The sequence below is a fragment of the Felis catus genome, chromosome X (assembly GCF_018350175.1).
Source record: "Felis catus isolate Fca126 chromosome X, F.catus_Fca126_mat1.0, whole genome shotgun sequence".
NCBI classification, from domain to species: Eukaryota; Metazoa; Chordata; class Mammalia; order Carnivora; family Felidae; genus Felis; species Felis catus.
In genome coordinates, this window is record NC_058386.1 from 124,309,735 (window position 1) to 124,332,727 (window position 22,993).

General features: G+C 37.7%; 1 protein-coding gene across 1 annotated transcript in view; it reads right to left on the reverse strand.

Annotated features, from left to right (window-relative positions):
- Positions 1–22,993, reverse strand: part of GABRA3 (gamma-aminobutyric acid type A receptor subunit alpha3) — a 366,533-nt gene that overhangs the window by 50,301 nt on the left and 293,239 nt on the right. Inside the window, exon 7 of the mRNA XM_004000982.6 lies at positions 21,103–21,246. Coding sequence (XP_004001031.3) covers positions 21,103–21,246 — 144 coding nt within the window. The remainder of the gene's footprint in view (positions 1–21,102; positions 21,247–22,993) is intronic.

Below are 22,993 nucleotides of genomic sequence, written 5' to 3' on the forward strand. Positions count from 1 at the left end.
AGGTAAAGGAAACAAAGCTAAAATGAACTATTGGGATCTCATCAAGATAAGCTTCTGCACAGTGAAGGAAACAATAGAGTGGGAGAAGGTATTTTCAAATGACATATTGAATAAATTGTTAGTATCTAAAATCTCTATAGAGGTTACCAAACTCAACACCCACAAAACAAATAATCCAGTGAAGAAATGGGCAAAAGACATTAATAGATACTTTTCCAAAGAAGACATCTAGATGTATAACAGACACATAAAAAGATGCTCAATATCATTCATCATCAGGGAAATACAAATTGAAACCACAATGAGATAACACCTGACACCAGTCACAGTGGCTAAAATTAACAACTCAGGAAACAATAGATGTTGGCGAGGATATGGAGAAAGAAGAGCCCTTTTGCACTGTTGGTAGGAATGCAAACTAGTGCAGCCACTCTGGAAAACAGTATGGAGGTTCCTCAAACATTTAAATCAGGACTACCCTATGACCCAGCAATTGCACTACTAGGTATTTATCCAAAGGACACAGGAGAACTGATTTGAAGGGGCACATGCACCCCAATGTTTACAGCAGCACTATCAACAATAGTCAAAGTATGGGAAGAGCCCAAATGTCCACGGACTGAGAATGGATAAAGATGTGGTATACATAAATAATGGAATATTAGTGATCAAAAAGAATGAAATCGTGCCATTTGCAACAATGTGGATGGAACTAGAGTGTATTATGGTAAGAGAATAGGTCAGAGAAAGACAAATGTATATATTCACTCATATGTGAAATTTAAGATAAAAACCAGATGAACATAAAAGAAGGGAAGCAAAAATAATATACAGAGAGTGAGACAAACCATAAGAGACTCAAATACATAGAACAAACTGAGGGTTGCTGGTGGGGTATTGTATTGGGTGGGGGGATGGGCTAAATGGGCAAGAGGCATTAAGGAGGACACTTGTTGGGATGAGCACTGGGTGTCATATGTAAGTGATGAATCACTTATTTCTATTGCTGAAATCATTATTATACTATATTTTAACTAACTTGGATTTAAATAAAAAATAAAAAAAGATAAGAAAGAGATAGAAAAGAGAAAAAAGAGAAGAAAAATATAAAAGAAGAAAATAAAAATAAATATTTTAAATAACATAGAATAAAATAAAAATAGAATAAAAATGTTGCTCTTTCTTCATCTAAGGAAAGAAAAGAAAGAAAAATAACATAAGCAAAGAAATGAACAAAGAAACAAAAAGAAACCCAAATGAAGCTAGATCCAGTTTCTTTTAGAACTGAAACTTTTCAGCACACTATGATCCCTAGTAGACTAAGCAGGTGGAAGGGATTTGTGCTGGTGTTCTGGGGCATATGCCTGGAGAGCACAAGTCGGGGGGGGGGCGCTTAGTGTAATGGCTCCATTCTCCACTTAGTAGTGAGGCTTAGCTCACTGGGTTAAATCAGTGCTGGTGGGCTAGAGGTGAAAATTCCTTTTCCCTGTTCTCTAGTCTCTGGAGCAGTAATTTCTCTCATAGATATGCAATAAATCACACCTCTTTTGTCTCAGGCCTCTGTCTGCTTCCTGTCTTTACCCTGTGTCCAAGCTGTCTGCTTGTCTAGCAGTGCCTTCCTAGAGTTTTATCTCAGATGGAGCTGTTTCAAAACCCCACACTTCAGAGACCCCTGCTAGCTTGAACCTGTGCTGATCCTCTGGGGGAGGTTCTCTCTGAGCAATGGCCTGGTACCAACTTGTTCCAGAAAACATTTATGTGACTGTGTGGTTGCCAAGGCTCAGAGTTTGTGGTAAATTGCAACACACAGCCAGCACCAGATTTTGCTGCCCTCAGCTGGCATCTCTGTTCCTATACCAGTAAACGTCGCAGTTCTCTAGGGCCCACTGGGACTTTTGTCCAAGGAAAGGCTGTATCACCCTACAAAATGTGTTCCAAATGGGAAGTGCTTCTCCCATGTGGCACAGGGGTCCCTCAGATCACACTGCCTGCACCCAGGGATTTTCCCTGTTTCATCCACAGAGCACCCACCACCAGCCACTGAGCTCCAAAACTTCAGACAGTGGGCTCTACTGTTTATAGAATACTGTCCATATTGAAATCCTCTCCTTATTCCCCATCAATGGTTTTGGGGAACAGAGTTCTTGTCCAGTCCCCTGAGAACGTTTTCACTCTTTATTTCTCTGTCTCCAGCTACTTCCAGGGGGGAGTGCTGTTCTTGTACAATCCTGACATGCTGCACTCTGTCCCCCTTTCTCTTTCTCTTTGTCCTCTCTCCATGAAAACTGCTCCCTACCCACTGCAGCACTGCAGCTTTTATCTTCCCCAATTCACCTCTGCACAATGCATACCTGGCAAGATCTCTTGTTCAAATTGTGCAGATTGTTGCGTTAATCCTCAGATCAATTTCCTAGGTGTTTAAAATGATTTGATGTTGATCTAGCTGTGTTTCAGGGATGAGATAATGTGAGGGTCCCCATACTACTCCACCATTTTAACTCCTCCCTTCCTTTACTCTTTTTGTTTTCATGTGGTGTTTTAAGTGGATACTCACAACACATGATCTCACTACATCAGCAATAGTAGGTGGCTATAAAATTATTGATGTAGTGCAGTATGTACTATGGTTAATTTTATGCAGTTATGATTTAACACTGCATCTTTATATTTTTTTACATTTCTCCCAACTGTGAATGGTGCCATGTGCCACCTGTGTTTATGTGCATAACTTTTGATAAATTTTAACTTTTTATAATAGATTTGTGTATATTTTATAGTAGTGAATAATAGACTAGTATCTACATATGTTTTATGCATTCATGACATATCACACTTGTCCTTAATTTTTTCAACATTTCTAGGGAATATGGTTCATCTGTGAGTTTCCTCAAGTAGTAAAAAATACCCAAATATTTTTACAATATATTTATGGAAAAGAATCCACATTTAAGTGAAATCATGCAGTTCAAGTTTGTGTTGTTCAAGGGCCAATTGTACAGGTCAGTATCCCTGAAGAATACAGGCACAGAAATTCTCAACAAATACAAGCCACAGTCAATAGCACTTTAAAAGAGTTATCCCTGGGATGCAAGAACAGTTAAACATTTGTACTTCAATAAGTGTGATATATCACATTAATAGAATGAAAGAAATAAATGATCATTTGAATAGATGCAGAAAATGCATTTAAGAAAATTCAACATTCATTCATGATAAAAACTCCTAACAAATTGGGTATAGAAGAAATGCTCCTCAAAATAAAAAAGTCCATATATGACAAGTTCACAACTAACATTGTACTCAATGGTGGAAGGTTGAAAGTTTTGCTCTAAGATCAAGAAGAAGACATAAGTGCCCATTGTCACCAGTCCTTTTCAACATAATACTGAAAGCCCTTGATGTAGCAGTCAGGTGAGACTGTTCTTACTGACTGTAAGAATTAAAACTCATCAGGATTGGAAAGGAAGAAGTAAAATTGTCTCTATTTGTGATGACATAATTTTATATATAGAAAATCCTAAAGACTATGCCAAAAAATAAAATACTTGTTACAACTAATCAACAGCTGAAAAAATATATAGAAAGCTTATGAAAGAAATTGAAGAAGACACAAAGAAATGGAGAAAAACATTCCATGTTCATGGATCGGAAGAACAAATATTGTTAAAATGTCAACACTACCCAAAGCAATCTACACATTCAAAGCAATCTTTATCAAAATAACAGTGGCATTGTTCACAGAGCTAGAACAAACAATTCTAAAATTTCTATAGAACCAGAAAAGACCCTTAATAGCAAAAGTAATGTTGAAAAGGAAAACCAAAACTGGAGGCATCACAATTCCGTACTTTAAGCTGTATTACAAAGCTATAATGATAAAGATGGTATGATACTGGCACAAAAAGAGACACATAGATCAATGAAATAGAATAGAGAACCCAGAAATGAACCCACAAATGTATGGCCAACTAATCTTTGACAGAGCAGGAAAGAGTATACAATAGAAAAAAGTTTCTTTAGTAAATAGTACTGGGAGAACTAGACAGCAACATGCAGAAGAATGAACCTGGAACCCTTTCTTAAACCATACAGAAAAATAAATTCAAAATGGATAAAAGGCCTGAATGTGAGACAGGAAGCCATCAAAATCCTAGGGGAGAAAACAGGCAGAAACCTCTTTAACCTTGGCTTCAGCAACTTACTAGACATGTCTCCAGTAGCAAGGGAAACAAAAGCATAAATGAACTATTGGGACCTCATCAAGATAAAAAGCTTCTGCACAGCAAAGGAAACAATCAACAAAATCAAAAGGCAACCAACAGAATGGGAGAAGATATTTGCAAATTACATATTAGATAAAGGGTTAGAATCTAAACTCTATATAGAACTTGTTGAACTCAACACCCAAAAAACAATCCAGTGAAGAAATGGGCAAAAGGCATTAACAGACACTTAAGAAGACATCTAGGTGGCTAACAGACACATGAAATGATGCTCAACGTCACTCATTGTAGGGAAATACAAATCAAAATCACAATGAGAACCATCTCACACCTGTCAGAATGGCTAAAATTAACAATGTAGGAAACAAGAGATGTTGGTGAGCATGCAGAGAAAAGGGAACACTTTTGCACTGGTGGTGGGCATGAAAACTGGTGCAGCCACTCTGGAAAACAGTCTGGAGGTTCTTCAAAAAAAAATTAAAAATAGAACTACCCTATGACCAAGCAATTTCACTACTAGGTATTTATCCAAATGATACAAAATGCTGATTCAAAGGGGCACATGCACCTCAATATTTATAGCAGCACAATCAACATTAAAGAGACACATGCACCCCAATATTTATAGCATCACTGTCAATAATAACCAAATTATGGAAAGAGCCCAAATGTCCATTGACTGATGAGTGGGTAAAAAAGATGTGAGACACACACGCGCGCACACACACACACACACACACACACACACACACACTGGAATACTACTCAGCAATCAAAAAGGATGAAATCTCGCCATTTGCAACAACATGAATGGAACTAGATTGTATTATGCTAGGTGAAATAAATATCATATGAATTCACTCACATGTGGAATTTAAGAAACAAAACAGGAGTTTTGGGAAGATGGCGGCATAGGAGGACACTGGGCTCACCACATCCTGCGGATCACTTAGATTCCACCCACGCCTGCCTAAATAACCCAGAAAATCACCAGAAGACTAGCAGAACGGATTCTCTGCAGCCAAGCATAGACAAGCGGTCCACGGAAGAGGGTAGGAAGGGCAGAGAGGTAGTGAGTGTTACACGGACTGGTGGGAGGGAGCCGGGGCGGAGGGCAGCTTGCCGGCAAAGCAGAGCCCCTGAGTCTTGCTTGCAAAAACGCAGGAGCTGTACAGAGTGTGTTCTGACAGCAAGCAGGACATAACATCTGGAAGGTTATAGGTTAACGGATCTGCTTGGAGAATGGGAGGGCTGGAGGACAACGGGAGGGAGAGTTGTTGAGCCCCAGACAACAGAGCACAGCTTGGCAAGGAACAAAGGCACTCGCCAGAGCCATCTCCCTTGCCCATCCCCCAGCCAAAATCCCAAAGGGAACCAGTACCTGTCAGGGAACTTACTTGCACCACAAACACCCAATGCTGTGCTTCTGCGGATCCATCCCTCTGTCGGGTCTGACTCCCTCCCGGTGCCACAGAGCTCCTCCCAAAGCAGATCACTAAAGGAAAAGTGAGCTGAGCCTGCCCCTCCCATCCCTGTGCATCTTACTGATCCACCTCAGCTAATACGCCTGATCCCCAGCACCACAAGCCTGGCAGTGTGCAAGTAGCCCAGATGGGCCACACCACTCCACAGTGAATCCCGCCCCTAGGAGAGGGGAAGAGAAGGCACACACCAGTCAGACTGTGGCCCCAGTGGTAGGCTGGGGGCAGACATCAGGTCTGACTGTGGCTCTGCCCTCCAACGCACGTGATTCAAGACAGCACAGTGGAAGTGCCCCGCAGTTCTGCACCACTCCAGGGACTATCCAAAATGATGAAACAGAAGAATTCCGCTCAAAAAAACCTCCAGGAAATAATGACAGCTAACGAGCTGATCAAAAACGATTTAAACAATATAACAGAAAGTGAATTTAGAATAATAGTCATAAAATTAATCGCTGGGCTTGAAAAGAGTATAGAGGACAGCAGAGACTCTATTGCTACAGAGATCAAGGGACTAAGGAACAGTCAGGAGGAGCTAAAAATGCTATTAATGAGCTGCAAAATAAAATGGAGATGACCACAGCTCAGACTGAAGAGGCAGAGGAGAGAATAGGTGAACTAGAAGATAAAATATGGAAAAAGAAGAAGCTGAGAAAAAGAGAGATAAAAAAATCCAGGAGTATGAGGGGAAAATTAGAGAACTAAGTGATGCACTAAAGAGAAATAATCTATGCATAATTGGTATTCCAGAGGAGGAAGAGAGAGGGAAAGGTGTACTTGAAGAAATCATAGCTGAGAACTTCCCTGATCTGGGAAAGGAAAAAGGCATTGAAATCCAAGAGGTGCAGAGAACACCCTTCACGTAACTTGATTTGATCTTCTATATGACATATCATAGTGAAACTGGCAAAATACAAGGATAAAGAGAAAATTCTGAAAGCAGCTAAGGATAAACATGCTCTAACATATAAAGGGAGACCTATAAGACTCGTGACCGATCTCTCTACTGAAACTTGGCAGGCCAGAAAGGATTAGCACAAGATCTTCAACGTATTGAACAGAAAAAAATATGCAGCCGAGAATCCTCTGTCCGGCAAAACTGTCATTTAGAATAGAAGGAGAGATAAAAGTCTTCTCAAACAAACAAAAACTGAAGGAATTCATCACCACTAAACCAGCCATACAAGAGATCCTAAGGGGGATCCTGTGAGACAAAGTACCAGAGACATCGCTACAAGCATGAAACCTACAGACATCACAATGACTCTAAACCCATATCTTTCTATAATAACACTGAATGTCAATGGACTAAATGTGCCAACAAAAGACATAGGGTATCAGAATGGATAAAAAAACAAGACCCATCTATTTGCTGTCTACAAGAGACTCATTTTAGACCTGAGGACACCTTCAGATTGAAAGTGAGGGGGTGGAGAACTATTTATCATGCTACTGGAAGTCAAATGAAAGCTGGAGTAGCCATACTTATATCAGACAAACTAGACTTTAAATTAAAGGCTGGAACAAGAGATGAAGAAGGGCATTATATAATAACTACAGGGTCTATCCATCAGGAAGAGCTAACAATTATAAATGTCTATGCAACGAATACTGGAGCCCCCGAATATGTAAAACAATTACTCACAAACATAAGCAACCTTATTGATAAGAATGTGGTAATTGCAGGGGACTTTAATACCCACTTACAACAATGGATAGATCGTCTAGACACATGGTCAATAAAGAAACAAGGGCCCTGAATGATACATTGGATCAGATGGACTTGACAGATATATTTAGAACTCTGCATCCCAAAGCAACAGAATATACTTTCTTCTCGAGTGCACATGGAACATTCTCCAAGATAGATCACATACTGGATCACAAAACAGCCCTTCATAAGTATACAAGAATTGAGATCATACCATGCATACTTTCAGACCACAATGCTATGAAGCTTGAAATCAACCACAGGAAAAAGTCTGGAAAACTTCCAAAAGCATGGAGGTTAAAGAACACCCTACTAACGAATGAGTGGGTCAACCAGGCAATTAGAGAAGAAATTAAATATATGAAAACAAACGAAAATGAAAATACAATAATCCAAACTCTTTGGGATGCAGCGAAGGCAGTCCTGAGAGGAAAATACATTGCAACCCAGGCCTATCTCAAGAAACAAGAAAAATCCCAAATACAAAATCTAACAGCACAGCTAAAGGAAATAGAAGCAGAGCAGCAAAGACACCCCAAACCCAGCAGAAGAAGAGAACTGATACAGATCAGAGCAGAAATTAACAGTATAGAATCTAAAAATCTGTAGAGCAGATCAACGAAACCAAGAGTTGGTTTTTTGAAAAAATAAACAAAATCGATAAACCTCTAGCCAGGCTTCTCAAAAAGAAAAGGGAGGAACCTCCACTCTGCTTTCCAAAGCGGCTGCACCAATTTGCATTCCAACAGTGCAAGAGGGTTCCCGTTTCTCCACATCCTCTCCAGCATCTATAGTCTCCTGATTTGTTCATTTTGGCCACTCTGACTGGCGTGAGGTGATACCTGAGTGTGGTTTTGATTTGTATTTCCCTGATAAGGAGCGACACTGAACATCTTTTCATGTGGTTTATATACACAATGGAATATTATGTGGCAATGAGAAAAAATGAAATATGGCCTTTTGTAGCAACGTGGATGGAACTGGAGAGAGTGATGCTAAGTGAAATAAGCCATACAGAGAAAGACAGATACCATATGGTTTCACTCTTATGTGGATCCTGAGAAACTTCACAGGAACACATGGGGGAGGGGAAGGAAAAAATAAAAGAGGTTAGAGTGGGAGAGAGCCAAACCATAAGAGACTGTTAAAAACTGAGAACAAACTGAGGGTTGATGGGGGATGGGAGGGAGGAGAGGGTGGGTGATGGGTAATGAGGAGGGCACCTTTTGGGATGAGCACTGGGTGTTGTATGGAAACCAATTTGTCAATAAATTTCATATATAAAAAAATAAATAAATAAAATTAAAAAAAAGAAAAGGGAGATGACCCAAATAGATAAAATCATGAATGAAAATGGAATTATTACAACCAATCCCTCAGACATAAAAGCAATTATCAGGGAATACTATTAAAAATTATATGCCAACAAACTGGACAACCTGGAAGAAATGGACAAATTCTTAAACACCCACACTCTTCCAAAACTCAAAAGGAGGAAACAGAAAGCTTGAACAGATCCATAACCAGTGAAGAAATTGAATCAGTTATCAAAAATCTCCCACAAGTAAGAGTCCAGGACCAGATGGCTTCCTTGGGGAATTCTACCAGACATTTAAAGCAGAGATAATACCTATCCTTCTCAAGCTATTCCGAAAAATAGAAAGGGAAGGAAAACTTCCAGACTCATTCTATGAAGCCAGTATTACTTTGATTCCCAAACCAGACAGAGACCCAGTAAAAAAAGACAACTACAGGCCAATATCCCTGATGAATATGGATGCAAAAATTCTCAATAAGATACTAACAAATCGAATTCAACAGCTTATAAAAAGAATTACTCACCATGATCAAGTGGGATTCATTCCTGGGATGCAGGGCTGGTTCAACATTCGCAAATCAATCAACGTGATACATCACATTAATAAAAGAAAAGATAAGAACCATATGATCCTGTCAATCGATGCAGAAAAGGCCTTTGACAAAATCCAGCACCTTTCTTAATAAAAACCCTTGAGAAAGTCGGGACAGAAGGAACATACTTAAACATCATAAAAGCCATTTATGAAAAGCCCACAGCTAACATCATCCTCAATGGGGAAAACCTGAGAGCTTTCTCCCTGAGACCAGGAACCCAACAGGGATGTCCACTCTCACCGCTGTTGTTTAACATAGTGTTGGAAGTGCTAGCATCAGCAATCAGACAACAAAAGGAAATGAAAAGCATCAAAATTGGCAAAGATGAAGTCAAGCTTTCGCTTTTTGCAGATGACATGATATTATACATGGAAAATCCAATAGACTCCACCAAAAGTCTGCTAGAACTGACATATGAATTCAGCAAAGTTGCAGGATACAAAATCAATGTACAGAAATCAGTTGTGTCCTTATACACTAATAATGAAGCAACAGAAAGACAAATAAAGAAACTGATCCCATTCACAATTGCACCAAGAGGCATAAAATACCTAGGAATAAATCTAACCAAAGATGTAAAAGATCTGTATGCTGAAAACTATAGAAAGCTTATGAGGGAAATTGAAGAAGATTTAAAGAAATGGAAAGACATTCCCTGCTCATGGATTGGAAAAATAAATATTGTCAAAATGTCAATACTACCCAAAGCTATCTACACATTCAATGCAATCCCAATCAAAACTGCACCCAGCATTCTTCTCGAAGCTAGAACAAGCAATCTTAAAATTCATATGGAACCACAAAAGGCCCCAAATAGCCAAAGTAATTTTGAAGAAGAAGACCAAAGCAGGAGGCATCATAATCCCAGACTTTAATCTCTACTACAAAGCTGTAATCATCAAGACAGCATGGTATTGGCACAAAAACAGACACATAGACCAATGGAATAGAATAGAAATCCCAGAACTAGACCCACAAACGCATGGACAATTAATCTTTGACAAAGCAGGAAGGAATATCCAATGGAAAAAAGACAGCCTCTTTAACAAATGGTGCTGGAAGAACTGGACAGCAACATGCAGAAGAATGAAACTAGACCACTTTCTTACACCATTCACAAAAATTAACTCAAAATGGATAAAGGACTTGATTTTGAGACAGGAAACCATCAAAACCCTAGAGGGGAAAGCAGGAAAAGACCTCTCTGACCTCAGCTGCAGCAATTTCTTACTTGACACATCCCCAAAGGCAAGGGAATTAAAAGCAAAAATGAACTATTGGGACCTCATGAAGATATAAAGCTCCTGCACAGCAAACAATCAACAAAACTAAAAGGCAACCAACGGAATGGGAAAAGATATTTGCAAATGACATATCAGACAAAGGGCTAGTACCCAAAATCTATAAAGAGCTCACCAAACTCCACACCCGAAAAACAAATAATCCAGTGAAGAAATGGGCAGAAAACGTGAATAGACACTTCTCTAAAGAAGACATCCGGATGGCCAACAGGCACATGAAAAGATGCTCAACGTCGCTCCTCATCAGGGAAATAAAAATCAAAACCACACTCAGATATCATCTCACAGCAGTCCGAGTGGCCGAAATGAACAAATCAGGAGACTATAGATGCTGGAGAGGATGTGGAGAAACGGGAACCCTCTTGCACTGTTGGTGGGAATGCAAACTGGTGCAGCCACTCTGGAAAACAGTGTGGAGATTCCTCAAAAGATTAAAAATAGGCCTACCCTATGACCCACCAGTAGCACTGCTAAGAATTTACCCAAGGGATACAGGAGTGCTGATGCATAGGGGCACTTGTACCCCAATGTTCATAGCAGCACTCTCAACAATAGCCAAATTGTGGAAAGAGCCTAAATGTCCATCAACTGATGAATGGATAAAGAAATTGTGGTTTATATACAGAATGGAATACTACGTGGCAATGATAAAGAATGAAATATGGCCCTTTGTAGCAATGTGGATGGAACTGGAGCGTGTGATGCTAAGTGAAATAAGCCATACAGAGAAAGACAGATACCATATGTTTTCACTCTTATGTGGATCCTGAGAAACTTAACAGAAACCCATGGGGAAGGGGAAGGAAAAAAAAAAGAGGTTAGAGTGGGAGAGAGCCAAAGCATAAGAGACTCTTAAAAACTGAGAACAAACTGAGGGTTGATGAGGGGCGGGAGGGAGGGGAGGGCAGGTGATGGTCATTGAAGAGGGCATCTTTTGGGATGAGCACTGGGTGTTGTATGGAAACAATATGACAATAAGTTTCATATATTAAAAAAATAAAAAAAACAGATGAACAAGGGGAAAGGAAGGAAAAATAAAAACAGGGAGGGATAGAAACAATAAGAGACTCTGAAAGAGAACAAACTGAGGGTTGCTGGAGGGGTGTTAGGTGGGAGGATGGGCTAAATGGGTGCTGGGCATTAAGGAGGACATTTGTTGTGATGAGCACTGGGTGTTATATGTAAGAGGTGAATCACTAAATTCTACTCCTGAAACCATAAGTACACTATATATAAATAACATACAAAAATTAGTAGTGTTTCTATATACTAACAACAATATGAGAAATTAACACAATCTCATTTATAATAGTATCAAAAATAATAACAGTAAATGTAATCAATTAGGTGAAATATCTGTATACTTAAAACTCTAAGATGAAAGAAATTGAAGAAGACACAAATAAAAGATATCCTGTGTTCATAAATTAGAAGAATTGATATTGCAAAAAATATCCATACTATCCAAAATGATATACAGAGTCAATGCAATCCTCATCAAAATTTTAATAGCATTTTCACAGAAACAGAGAAGATAATCCTGAAATGCATATAGAACCACAAAAGACTCTGAATAGCCAGACCAATTCAAAGAAACATGAACAAAGATGGAGACACCACACTTCCTGATTCAAATTATATTACAAAACTATAGTAATCAAAACAGTATTGTACTGGCATAAAAACAGACACATAGATCAATGGGACGTAATGAAGTGCTCAGAAATAAACTCATGCATATATAGTTAACTAATATTTGACAAGGATGTCAAGAATACACAATGAATAAAGAATAGTCTTTTCAATAAATGGTAGTGGGGAAAACTGGATATCCACATGCAAAAGAATGAATTTGGACCCCTGTCTTACAAATTAATGCAAAATGAATTAAATACTTAAATGTAAGTAAGACCTGACACCAGAAGCACAGGCAATGAAAGCTAATACAATAAGTGGGACTGCATAGAACTAAAGAGCATCTTCATAGCAAAGGAAAAAATCAATAAAAAGGCAATCTGAATAATGGTAGAATATATTTGCAAACCATATGTCTGATAAAAGATTATAGTCCAAAATATATACAGACCTCCTATAACTCAATAGCAAAAAAAAAAAAAAAACCCAAAAACAGTCTAATTAAAATGGGTCAAGGATGAGTGGAATTTTTCTGAAGACATACAAATGGCCAATAGGTACATGAAAATGTGTTCAATGTTACTAATCATCAGGGAGAGATTATCACCTCACACCTCCTAGAATGGCTATCATTAAAATAACAAGAGATAACAAGCGTTGGAAAGTATGTGGAGGAAAGTGAACCCTTGTGCACTCTTGGTGGGATATAAATTGGCACAGCTACTATGGAAACTAGTATGGAAGTTTCTCAAAAAATTAAAAATAGACATGGCATATTATCCAGTGATCCCACTTCTACGTATATGTCCAAAGGGAAAAAGAAATCAGTACCTAGAAGAGATATCTGCACCCCTATGATCATTGTGGTATTATTTACAATAGACAAAACATGGAAACAACTTAAGTGCCAATAAGTGGATGAATGAGTAAAGTAAAAGTGATAGTTACACACATACACAATGAAGTATTACCTCAACCATAAAAAAATAAAAATAAAAATCCTGCCAGTTTTGACAACATGGATGAATCTAGAAGACATTATGCTAAGTGAAATAAGCCAAAGACAAATATTGTGTGGTAACATTTACATGTAGAATCTAAAAAAAATTATAGAAACAGAGGAGAATGGTGGTTTCCAGGGACTGAGAGGTAGGGGAAATGGGGAGATGTTGATCAAAGGGTATAAAATTCCAGTTATAAGATGAATAAACTCTGGATATCTAATGTACAGCATGATGACTACAGTTAATAACACTGTATTGTATATTGAAAAATGCTGAGAGTAAATTCGTAAGTGGTGTCATCACCAGAGTGATAGATGTGTTAATTAACTGAATTGCAGTAATCATTTCACAACATACATACACATTGTACACCCTAAATGTACACAATTTTTTCAATCATATTTCAATAAAACTGGGGTGCCAGGGGAAGCAAAGAGGCAAAAAGAATTCTCCTTAGAACTGAAGCCTTTTGTTTGGTTGGGAGGGTTTCCCATTTCTTCCCTTGTATTGCAGACTATCTGGGTCCAATGTGAAATAGTCAAGAGATCATGGAAAGTCGCCTTTGCACATTCACAGATATTCATAACCTAGATACTTTCTGTGGGTGAAAAATTACAGGTGGGTGTTTAGAAAGTTTAATATATTAATTCATTGTGTCAATTAACTGACTAGGTTCTCTGAAATATAACTCTGATATTTTGTATCTCCTTACATCATCTGCTATGCCAAAGAATGAAGCTTCGATCAGATTGGAAGATTTTTTTTCAAAGTTCCCCATTATATTTCCACCCTGTGTCTCAGCTTATTATTAAGATTATTAGGTACCATCTTTGTTGTGTATGAAATATTCAAGAGTACAATATAAAACAATGCATATGTATTCACAAATTAGTTATTATCTATGGATCAGAAATGCAAAACAGTTGAGCAAATTAATGCTTTACATAAATATATTTTTATAAAATGGACCATTACATTCCCCCTCTTCTTGCTGCCTCTCTTTGTGTATCTTATTATGAAATATGACCCTTTATGTGGTTTAGGGAATTTTCCCCTGCCTTTGTAGTCCAGCCTATTAAGTTCCATTTGTGTTAAATGTGAAATATCTGAGAATATAATATAAAACACATTCACAATCTAGCTGGTATCAAAGGTTGTGAAGACACAAGGTTTTTTTAAATAGCTTGGCCAATTAACTCATTATACTAAGTGAGTGGATATATTTTCTTAAATTCATGTTTGGATTTTGTTTTCAATTCTCTATTTCCACTCCTTGTACTTTTATCTTACCTTCTTCATCTTTATCTCTCCATCTCTCTGACTTGTCTTTTTTCTCACTCTCTCTTATTTTCTTCTGAGTTACCTAGGCTACATGTCTAGATAGCTAATATATACAATGACACTAATAAAAATATTATTCTAACAAATAGTCAAATTTATAGGAATGGAAAAATAAGATCATACATCCAAATCCTCCACTTAGGAAATTAGTGCAATAATTCGACAAAGGAGAAATAATAGAATTGGTGCTGAAATAGGGAATGGTGTGAACAGAGATTTTGAGGAATTTTATTCATTTATTTGAATCTGGAGCACAGAGGAGGAGCCCTTTTCTTAGAATTACAGGCATACCTCATTTTATTTAGTTGGTTGTATTTTTCCTTGTTAAAGTATAGTTGCCATACAACTATATCAAGTGTATCAAGTGTACAACAGAGTAATCTGACAATTCTGTACATTATACAATGTTCAGCACAATAAATGTAGTTACCATCTGTCACCATACAAAGTTATTACAATATTATTAACTATATTCCCTATGTTGTGGCTTTCATCTTCATGATGAGCATTTATAACTGCAAGTTTGTACCTCTTTTTAAAAATATATATATTTTATTGTCAAGTTGGCTAACATACATTGTATACAGTGTGCTCTTGGCTTCAGGAGTAGATTCCCATGATTCATCACTCACATACAACACCCAGTGATCATCCCAACAAGTGCCCTCCTCAATGGCCATCTCCCATTTTCCACTCCCTTGCACCTACCCCCATCAACCCTCAGTTTGTTCTCTGTATTCGAGAGTCTTTTATGTTTTGCCCCTTCCAGTCCCCCATGATATTCTCTTAAGTTTCTCAAATTTCACATATGAGTGAAAACATGATATCTGTCTTCTCTGACTTATTTCACTTAGTGTAATACCCTCCAGTTCCATCCACGTTGTTGCAAATGGCAAGATTTCATTCTTTTTCATTGCTGAGTAATATTCCACTTCTACATCTTCTTTATCCATTCATCAGTTGATGGACATTGGGCTTTTTCCATAATTTGGCTACTGTTGATAGTGCTTCTATAAACATTGGAGTACATGTGCCCCTATAAATCAGCACTCCCGTATCCTTTGGATAAATTCATAGTAGTACTATTGCTGGGTCATAGGGTAATTCTATTTTTAATTTTTTGAGGAACCTCCACACTGTTTTCCAGAGTGGCTGCACCAGTCTACATTGCCACTGACAGTGCAAGAGCATTCCCAAGTTTGTACCTCTTAATTTCCTTCATCTATTTTGCCCATCCCCCACCCCTCCCCTCTGGAAATCCCTAGTTTGTTCCCTGTATTTATGAGTCTATTTCTGTTTTCTGTTCATTTGTTTTTAGATCCCACATATATGTGGAATCATATAGTATTTGTCTTTTTCTGACTTGCTTCACCTAGCATAGTACCCTCTAGCTCTACTCATATTGTCTCAAATGGCAGTGCTTCATTGTTTTTATGGCTGAGTAGTATTCCATTAAATAAACACACACACACACACCATCTTCTTTATCCATTCATCTATCTGTGGACACTTAGTTTGCTTCCATATCTTGGCTATTGTAAATAATGCTACAATGAACATAGAGGTGCATATGTCTTTTGTAATTAGTGTTTTTGTTTTGAGTAAATGCCTCAATACTGTGTCTTTTACAAATTGAATTTTTGTGGAAACCCTATGTCAAACAAATCTATAGTGCCAATTTTCCACAAGCATTTGCTAACTTTGTGTCTCTGTGTTACATTTTGGTAAATCGTGCAATATTTCAATTTTTCTTTATTATTATATTATGGTAATCTGTGATCAGTGATTATGACTTGCTGAAAGCTTAGATTATCACTTTTGGACAATAAAATATTCTTAAAATAAGGTATATACATTTTCTTACACATAATGCTTTTGCACATTCAATAAACTACAGTATAGTATAAACATAACTTTTATATGCACTGAGAAAACAAAAATTCACTTTATTCACTTTATTGAATATTTGCTTTATTTTTCTGGTCTGCAACTGAATTGGCAGTATCTCTGAGGTATGCCTGTACCTCATACTGAGGACTCAGAGCATTCAGAGAGAAAGCTACTCATATAAAATATCCATGGAGTATGGGTCTTTCTCTTGTCACTTTTCAATTAATATTCTGGACCTCACATGGAGGAGCATATTCAGAATTCAGAAAAGAATGCCCATAATTTATAATCACATTAAAATAATACACATATATGTGAGAGAATAGTATTAATATGGTTCCTAAATCAAAGGGCATCAAAGGGTGTACAGTAGAAAGTCTCCCTCCCATAGATGCCCCCAAACCACCATCTCATTTTTCCTCCCTTCAAGTACTACAATTAATAGCCTTCCAGGAACATTATCCATATACCAGTATATATCCCTAACTGTTCAGTGTTCTATGCTTTGCTTTTTTTTTTACTCAACAATATATCCTACAGATATTCCCACTAAATGATACATCAAGAATCTCCTCATTCCTTCTTATAGCTGCATAGTATTGAATTGTGTGAATGAATCTAATACATTAAATCACCTCTTTACTGATGTGCATTGTATCATGTTTTCAAAAGTAATTTGAGATGTAATATAATTATGTTTATAATGACTCTATTTTCAAATAAAGTCACTGAGGTCTTGGGAGTCAGGATTTCAACATATCTTTTGAGAAGACATAATTCAATCCATAACATCTGCATTGCCAATAGTGAAGGGAAAATGATATGCTAATACACTAATACTTGGAGCATGAACTATTTAACCTTTTAAAGTGGTAATTTGTCAATATGTATTAAAGCTCTAAAAGTGTGTCTACTTTCTGAAACAGTAATCTCAATATTCTGTCTATCCTAGGCAGATGAATACACAGGGACAAAATGTGATATAGAAAATGAAAGTCTTCACAGTGTTGTTTGTAGCATTAAAACAAAGAAAAAATACCAAATAACCAGTTAAATGGATTATTATAAACATGTAAGGCTATTAAAATGAAGAAATTATTTTATGGAGTTTCATGATGAAATGCTAAAGTTCCCAGTGATAACACTTATTATATCATTGTCAAGAATCTGTGGCCTTGGAGGGGTGATTTTTAATTTTCTTTTTAAATTTAAAGAGTATCTAAATCACATAATAATTAATATCTATTATAATTGTTTAAATATTTATTTAACTATTTATAACTAACAAGAAGTAACAAGTGTTGGCAAGGATGTGGACGAAGGGAACCTTAGTGCACTTTGGCTGGTGGGATATAAATTGGTACAGCCACTATGGAAAATAGTATGGAGGTTCCTCAAGAAATTAAAAATATAACTACATATGGTCCAGCAATGCCAATTCTGAATATTTATCCAAGAAAATTAAAATACTAACTCAAAGATGAATGTACCCCCATGTTAATTGCAGCATTTTTATAATAGTCAAGATGATGTAGAAACAAACTAAGTGTCCATCAGTGGATGAATGGATAAAGAAAATCTATACACACATACAAATATATATACACATACATATATATGCATTTGTACAGTGGCAGTGGAATATTATTCAGCCATAAAAAGAAGGAAATCTTGCTATTTGCAACAACATGGATGGACCTTGAGGGAATTATGCTAAATGAAATAAGTCAGATAGAGAAATACCAATATTGTATGATCTCACATATATATGGAATCTAAAAAGAAAAAGAAGAAACAAGGAAACAAACCAAGTTCATAGATACACAAAACATATTGGTGGTTGCCAGGGACATGGGAGGGGCAGTGGGTAAAATGGGTGAAGGTGGTCAAAAAGTACAAACTTCCAGTTATAAAATAAATAAGTCATGGGTATGTACTATACAGCATGGTGACTATGATTAATAATACTGTGTTGCATATTTGAAAGTTGATGAGAGTAGATCTTAAAAGTTGTCAAGAAAAAAAATTGTAACTATATATGTTGACAGATGGTAACCAGATTTACTGTGATAATCATATTGTGATATATGAAAATATTGAATCATTATGTTGTATACCTGAAACTAACATACTGTTATGTCAATTATATCTCAATGAAAATATTACTAATTTTTGTGAATATTTTATTTGGATTTTGTACATTCAGTGACAAGAAAATATGTTTATAATATAAAATTAAATTAAAAACAATATCAATAGTATAGCTCCATTTATGTAAAAACATGTGAAGGTAACCTTCTTAAAGGTTGTATACCAAAATGTACAATAAAAAACAGTCAATGGTGGAATTAAAGAATATTTTAATTTCCATATTTTACTGTGTATTGTATTTTTCCTGTCATGAATGCACATTGCCTGTGAGATAAAGACTAAATAAACAGTGGTTTAACCAAATGAAATGGGAGTTGGTGCTGCTTGGATAGCTAAATGATGAATCTCAAAAGTTGATACCATGTGAGCAGTGCTGAGGAAGGACTGGGAAGTAAGGAGAGCCAACGGATGCAACAGGGAATTTTCTTTCTTCAGAGGTAGACATTCTGGGGGAGGTGTCTTGGGCCTCTAGGGTCCCTCTGGGCTTCTCTGAGCAGAGCCATACTGCCCGTGGGCACATACATGACCTCCTCCAGGATCCTGGGTCCTCTGTGGACACAGCTCAGGTGGGAGGGAGAACAGGCATGCTTTTTGGGTATGCTATCACAGAAGGGAAGTCCTAATAGCAGCTGCCAGGGCTACACAATGCAGATGCACCTGGGAGCAAGACAATGGCTTCTGCTCAAAAACATTAAGAGGCACCATAGGACAGAAGGAATTCAGTGTGCACATGTGCACCTGTGGGTGCTGAAGGCCGCACTCCTTCCCTCTGGAGAGAGAAGAACCACTGTCCAGGTCTGGAATACCACCACCCCCCCAACACACACGCCACCAAGCCCAGCTGAATTGCCCTTGGCCCCACCTTTCCATAGGGCCCTAGGAAGGGGGTTTCAAGCACCATAACAAGGCCTGTGCCCAGTCCAGGGGTCAGAGCATGTAAACGTAGCAGCAGGTCTGCAATTAGTAGGTGGTATTTATATTAAGATCCAGATTCAGTGAGAGCAAGCCATGTTGGGGAGGTTGGGCAACTGGCCCCAGACCACATTCCAATGTTTCCACATAGGAGGCACAGCCAGAATCTGAGCCCCAGGAGCATAGTATCCCTGCACAGTAGTAGACCTGTGAAGGCATAGAGTGCTCCTTGGAGCAAAGTAATGAGGTCCAGGTGGCCTGGGGACACCCCCCTCTGACACTTGCACAGTTTCTCCAAAACTGGGCATTTTGCTCCAGCAGCTAACTTACACCTGCTGGAGCAGGAAGACTCTTCGATCCGGGCCAGCTACATACATGGTGCCTTGCCAGCTTCCCAGACTAGTCCAGCCACGACCAACATCATGGGCCAAACTCCAGAATTCTCTCAGAGGAGAGCAGCCTACATCTTTGTGGCCCTATACTCTCTATACCCTACACTTATTACTCTGAACCAGTTACAGCCTCTCCAACATGTCATATTTTCAAATCAATACCTCGGTATTGCCTTTCACTGTAATAGCCTTTCCCCACACCAAATTCCAAATCTCTAAATCCTGTCTCAAAAAGATATTTCAAATTCTTCTTTATTTAGATACCTTTCCCTGGTCCTGGAGTGGAGGGAAAACAGGGCACAGACAAGATGATATACTGTAACATCACAAGGAGAGGGAACAATGGCCAGATAATGAAATAAAATGACAAAAGTACCCTAATCCATTTATAATTGTGGATTCAGATCTTTCACCAAGACAAGTATTCCTGCCCTTGGTAGCAAAAAATATTGTTAGCTATGTGAGCCCCCCAACTATACTCCATTATGCCAAATACCTTAAGTTTAGCTCAGATTCAAGGTGCCTTCTTCCTTAGGCCCCGGGAACTTGTCAGTTTCCAAATAGGATTCAAGGCTACAAAACAAGTCTCTAGGTGCCATTTATTAATATCCAAGGATTTAGCTATTAAGAGGACCTGACAAGGTTTGCCAGACAGACTTGTTTTTGAGATGGGCGACTCACTTAAAAAAATAATTCCATGGCTCATCCTTAGACTTCTTGGCTGTGTACCTGGTTTCTCCTGGGTTATTAATTTGTCACCTCAGCATTGGAAGAGTTGAGCAATTGTCTTCATGAAGCCTTTAGGATCAAAGTTCAGTTTTCCCACCATCATGGTTTCCCTTTGCCTTCTCTTCTACCACAGTCCAGCCCTAATGCTTTGACTTTCTAACCCACTCACCAAGAGACAGGAGGGCATCACAATTAAAAGCATTGTTCTGGGATCCAATCTACCTGAGTTCAGATCTTGGCTCTATTACATAATGTGACATGGGACAAATTACTGAATATTTCTATGCCTCAGTTTCCTTATGATAATAGTACCTACATCACAAGACTGTTTTGAGGATTGCGTGTTATTACAAGGACTTACAATAGCGACTGGTATGTGATACATATTACAAGAATGCTTATTAAATAAAATAAATACCTGTACTAGACCGGATTATCTCTGTCCCAACAACATGGCCCAGCAGGTCGTACTGATTCAGGCGGGAGCCATCCTGTGCTACTTCCACAGATTTGTTCTTCCCAAGAGTCCACGAATAAACCACTTCAGCTGTTGTATAGGCATCTAAGGCAGAAAAGGGTCAAGAAGAAATTGAAGGGAAAGGAAAATAATTATCTTTAATACTAAACTTGCATGAGATTTATACATCCATCTAGTAAACACTCATTGAATGACTACTATAGTTTATGCTGGGTACACAGAAGTGAACCCAAAGTGGTCTGTTCTTTCAATAACTCACCATCTTCTGGACTGACAATAAATTGTTAAACTTTTCCTTCTCTTGGAGGGTCAACAGTAGAGGCAAGGGGAGGAGTAGCTAAAATATTATCTAATGTAGATGTCAAAAATTCAAATGCCTGCAGGAGCTACAGGGGTATCTTACATAAGTAAATCAGGCTATTTGGGTGATGGGCATTGAGGAGGGCACTTGTTGGGATGAGCAATGGGTGTTGTATGTAAGCCAATTTGACAATAAATTATATTCTTTAAAAAGCCTGTCAGAAATATAATAAAGCTTTTTAAAATGATTATGGGGTGAGCATATGAGATAAGGTAAAAAATCATAGTAGGAATATTTTAAAAACATGAAAACTTCCAAATTAAAAATAGCCATAATTAATTATTACAATTTTATTTTTTATTATTTTTTAATGTTTATTTTTGAGAGAGACAGTGAGATAGAGAGAGAGCATGAGCAGGGGAGGGGCAGAGAGAGAGGGAGAAACAGAATCTAAAACAGGCTCCAGGCTCTGAGCTGTCAGCACAGAGCCTGATGTGGGGCTTAAACCCATGGACCGCCAGATCATGACCTGAGCTGAAGTCGGATGTATAACTGACTGAGCCACCCAGGTACCCTATTGTAATTTTCTTTTAAAAACTATTACCATTTTGATTTCAAAACAGAAACCTGCTTCCTTTTCTTCTGCACCAAGATGTTAATGTCAGATTTTGTATTTGGAATTCCCACATTGAGTATGGAATTTAGTATGGATTAGTTTTAACAGAGGTGTGGGCAAGAGAAATGGTGAGAGACTAAGGAGTGAGGTTATTTAGTTTAAGTCAGTATCTTAAAGGAAAAGAGTTGCTCTCTTTCCAGACACAGATTTACTCTTTGTACAGTGGGTTTAATTTTGGGGGCAAGCACCTTGCCCTAACTTGGGCACCTAGGCTCATAAAGAGAAACTGAAACATACTGTTCATCCATTTTTGCCCAACTTTTGAGCTGTTGTTCAAGTCAGTTCGAGGTCTCCAGCTCCTGGTAGCAGCTGCTGTCTCTATAATATGCTCTATTTAAGCCTTTTTACCACAAAGCAAATAATTCCTAGTGAATCTACCAATGAACAAACATAAATTTGTCTCTATAAAACTTTGCGGCATTGGATATACATTTCATAAATCTGACATTAACACTCAAATGTACTAATTGTGGTCTGCTTATATTATACTTAGGAATTTTTTCAATATACCCAAGTAAAGCATTTTCTGATTTGCTTGTAATGGGCAAAAGCCAAAAATTTCTTCATTCACATCAAATTTCTCAATGTAATCATGAAAAAATACATATAACTCTACAGTATTTTTTATATCTGTTCTCTCATAAGCTACAAAAGAAAATGCCACAAGAAATCCAACTTTCCACATAATATGCTCTGTATATGGCCTCAGTCATTTATTCAGCACCGAAAAAAAATACTTCTAGTTCAACATATAATTCTTCTGCAATAGACATTCTTATAAATTTGGCATCTATAAAATATTTTGGTACCTGGGAATGTTTGTTGCTCAATGTATTAATTGCATTTCCCAGCAG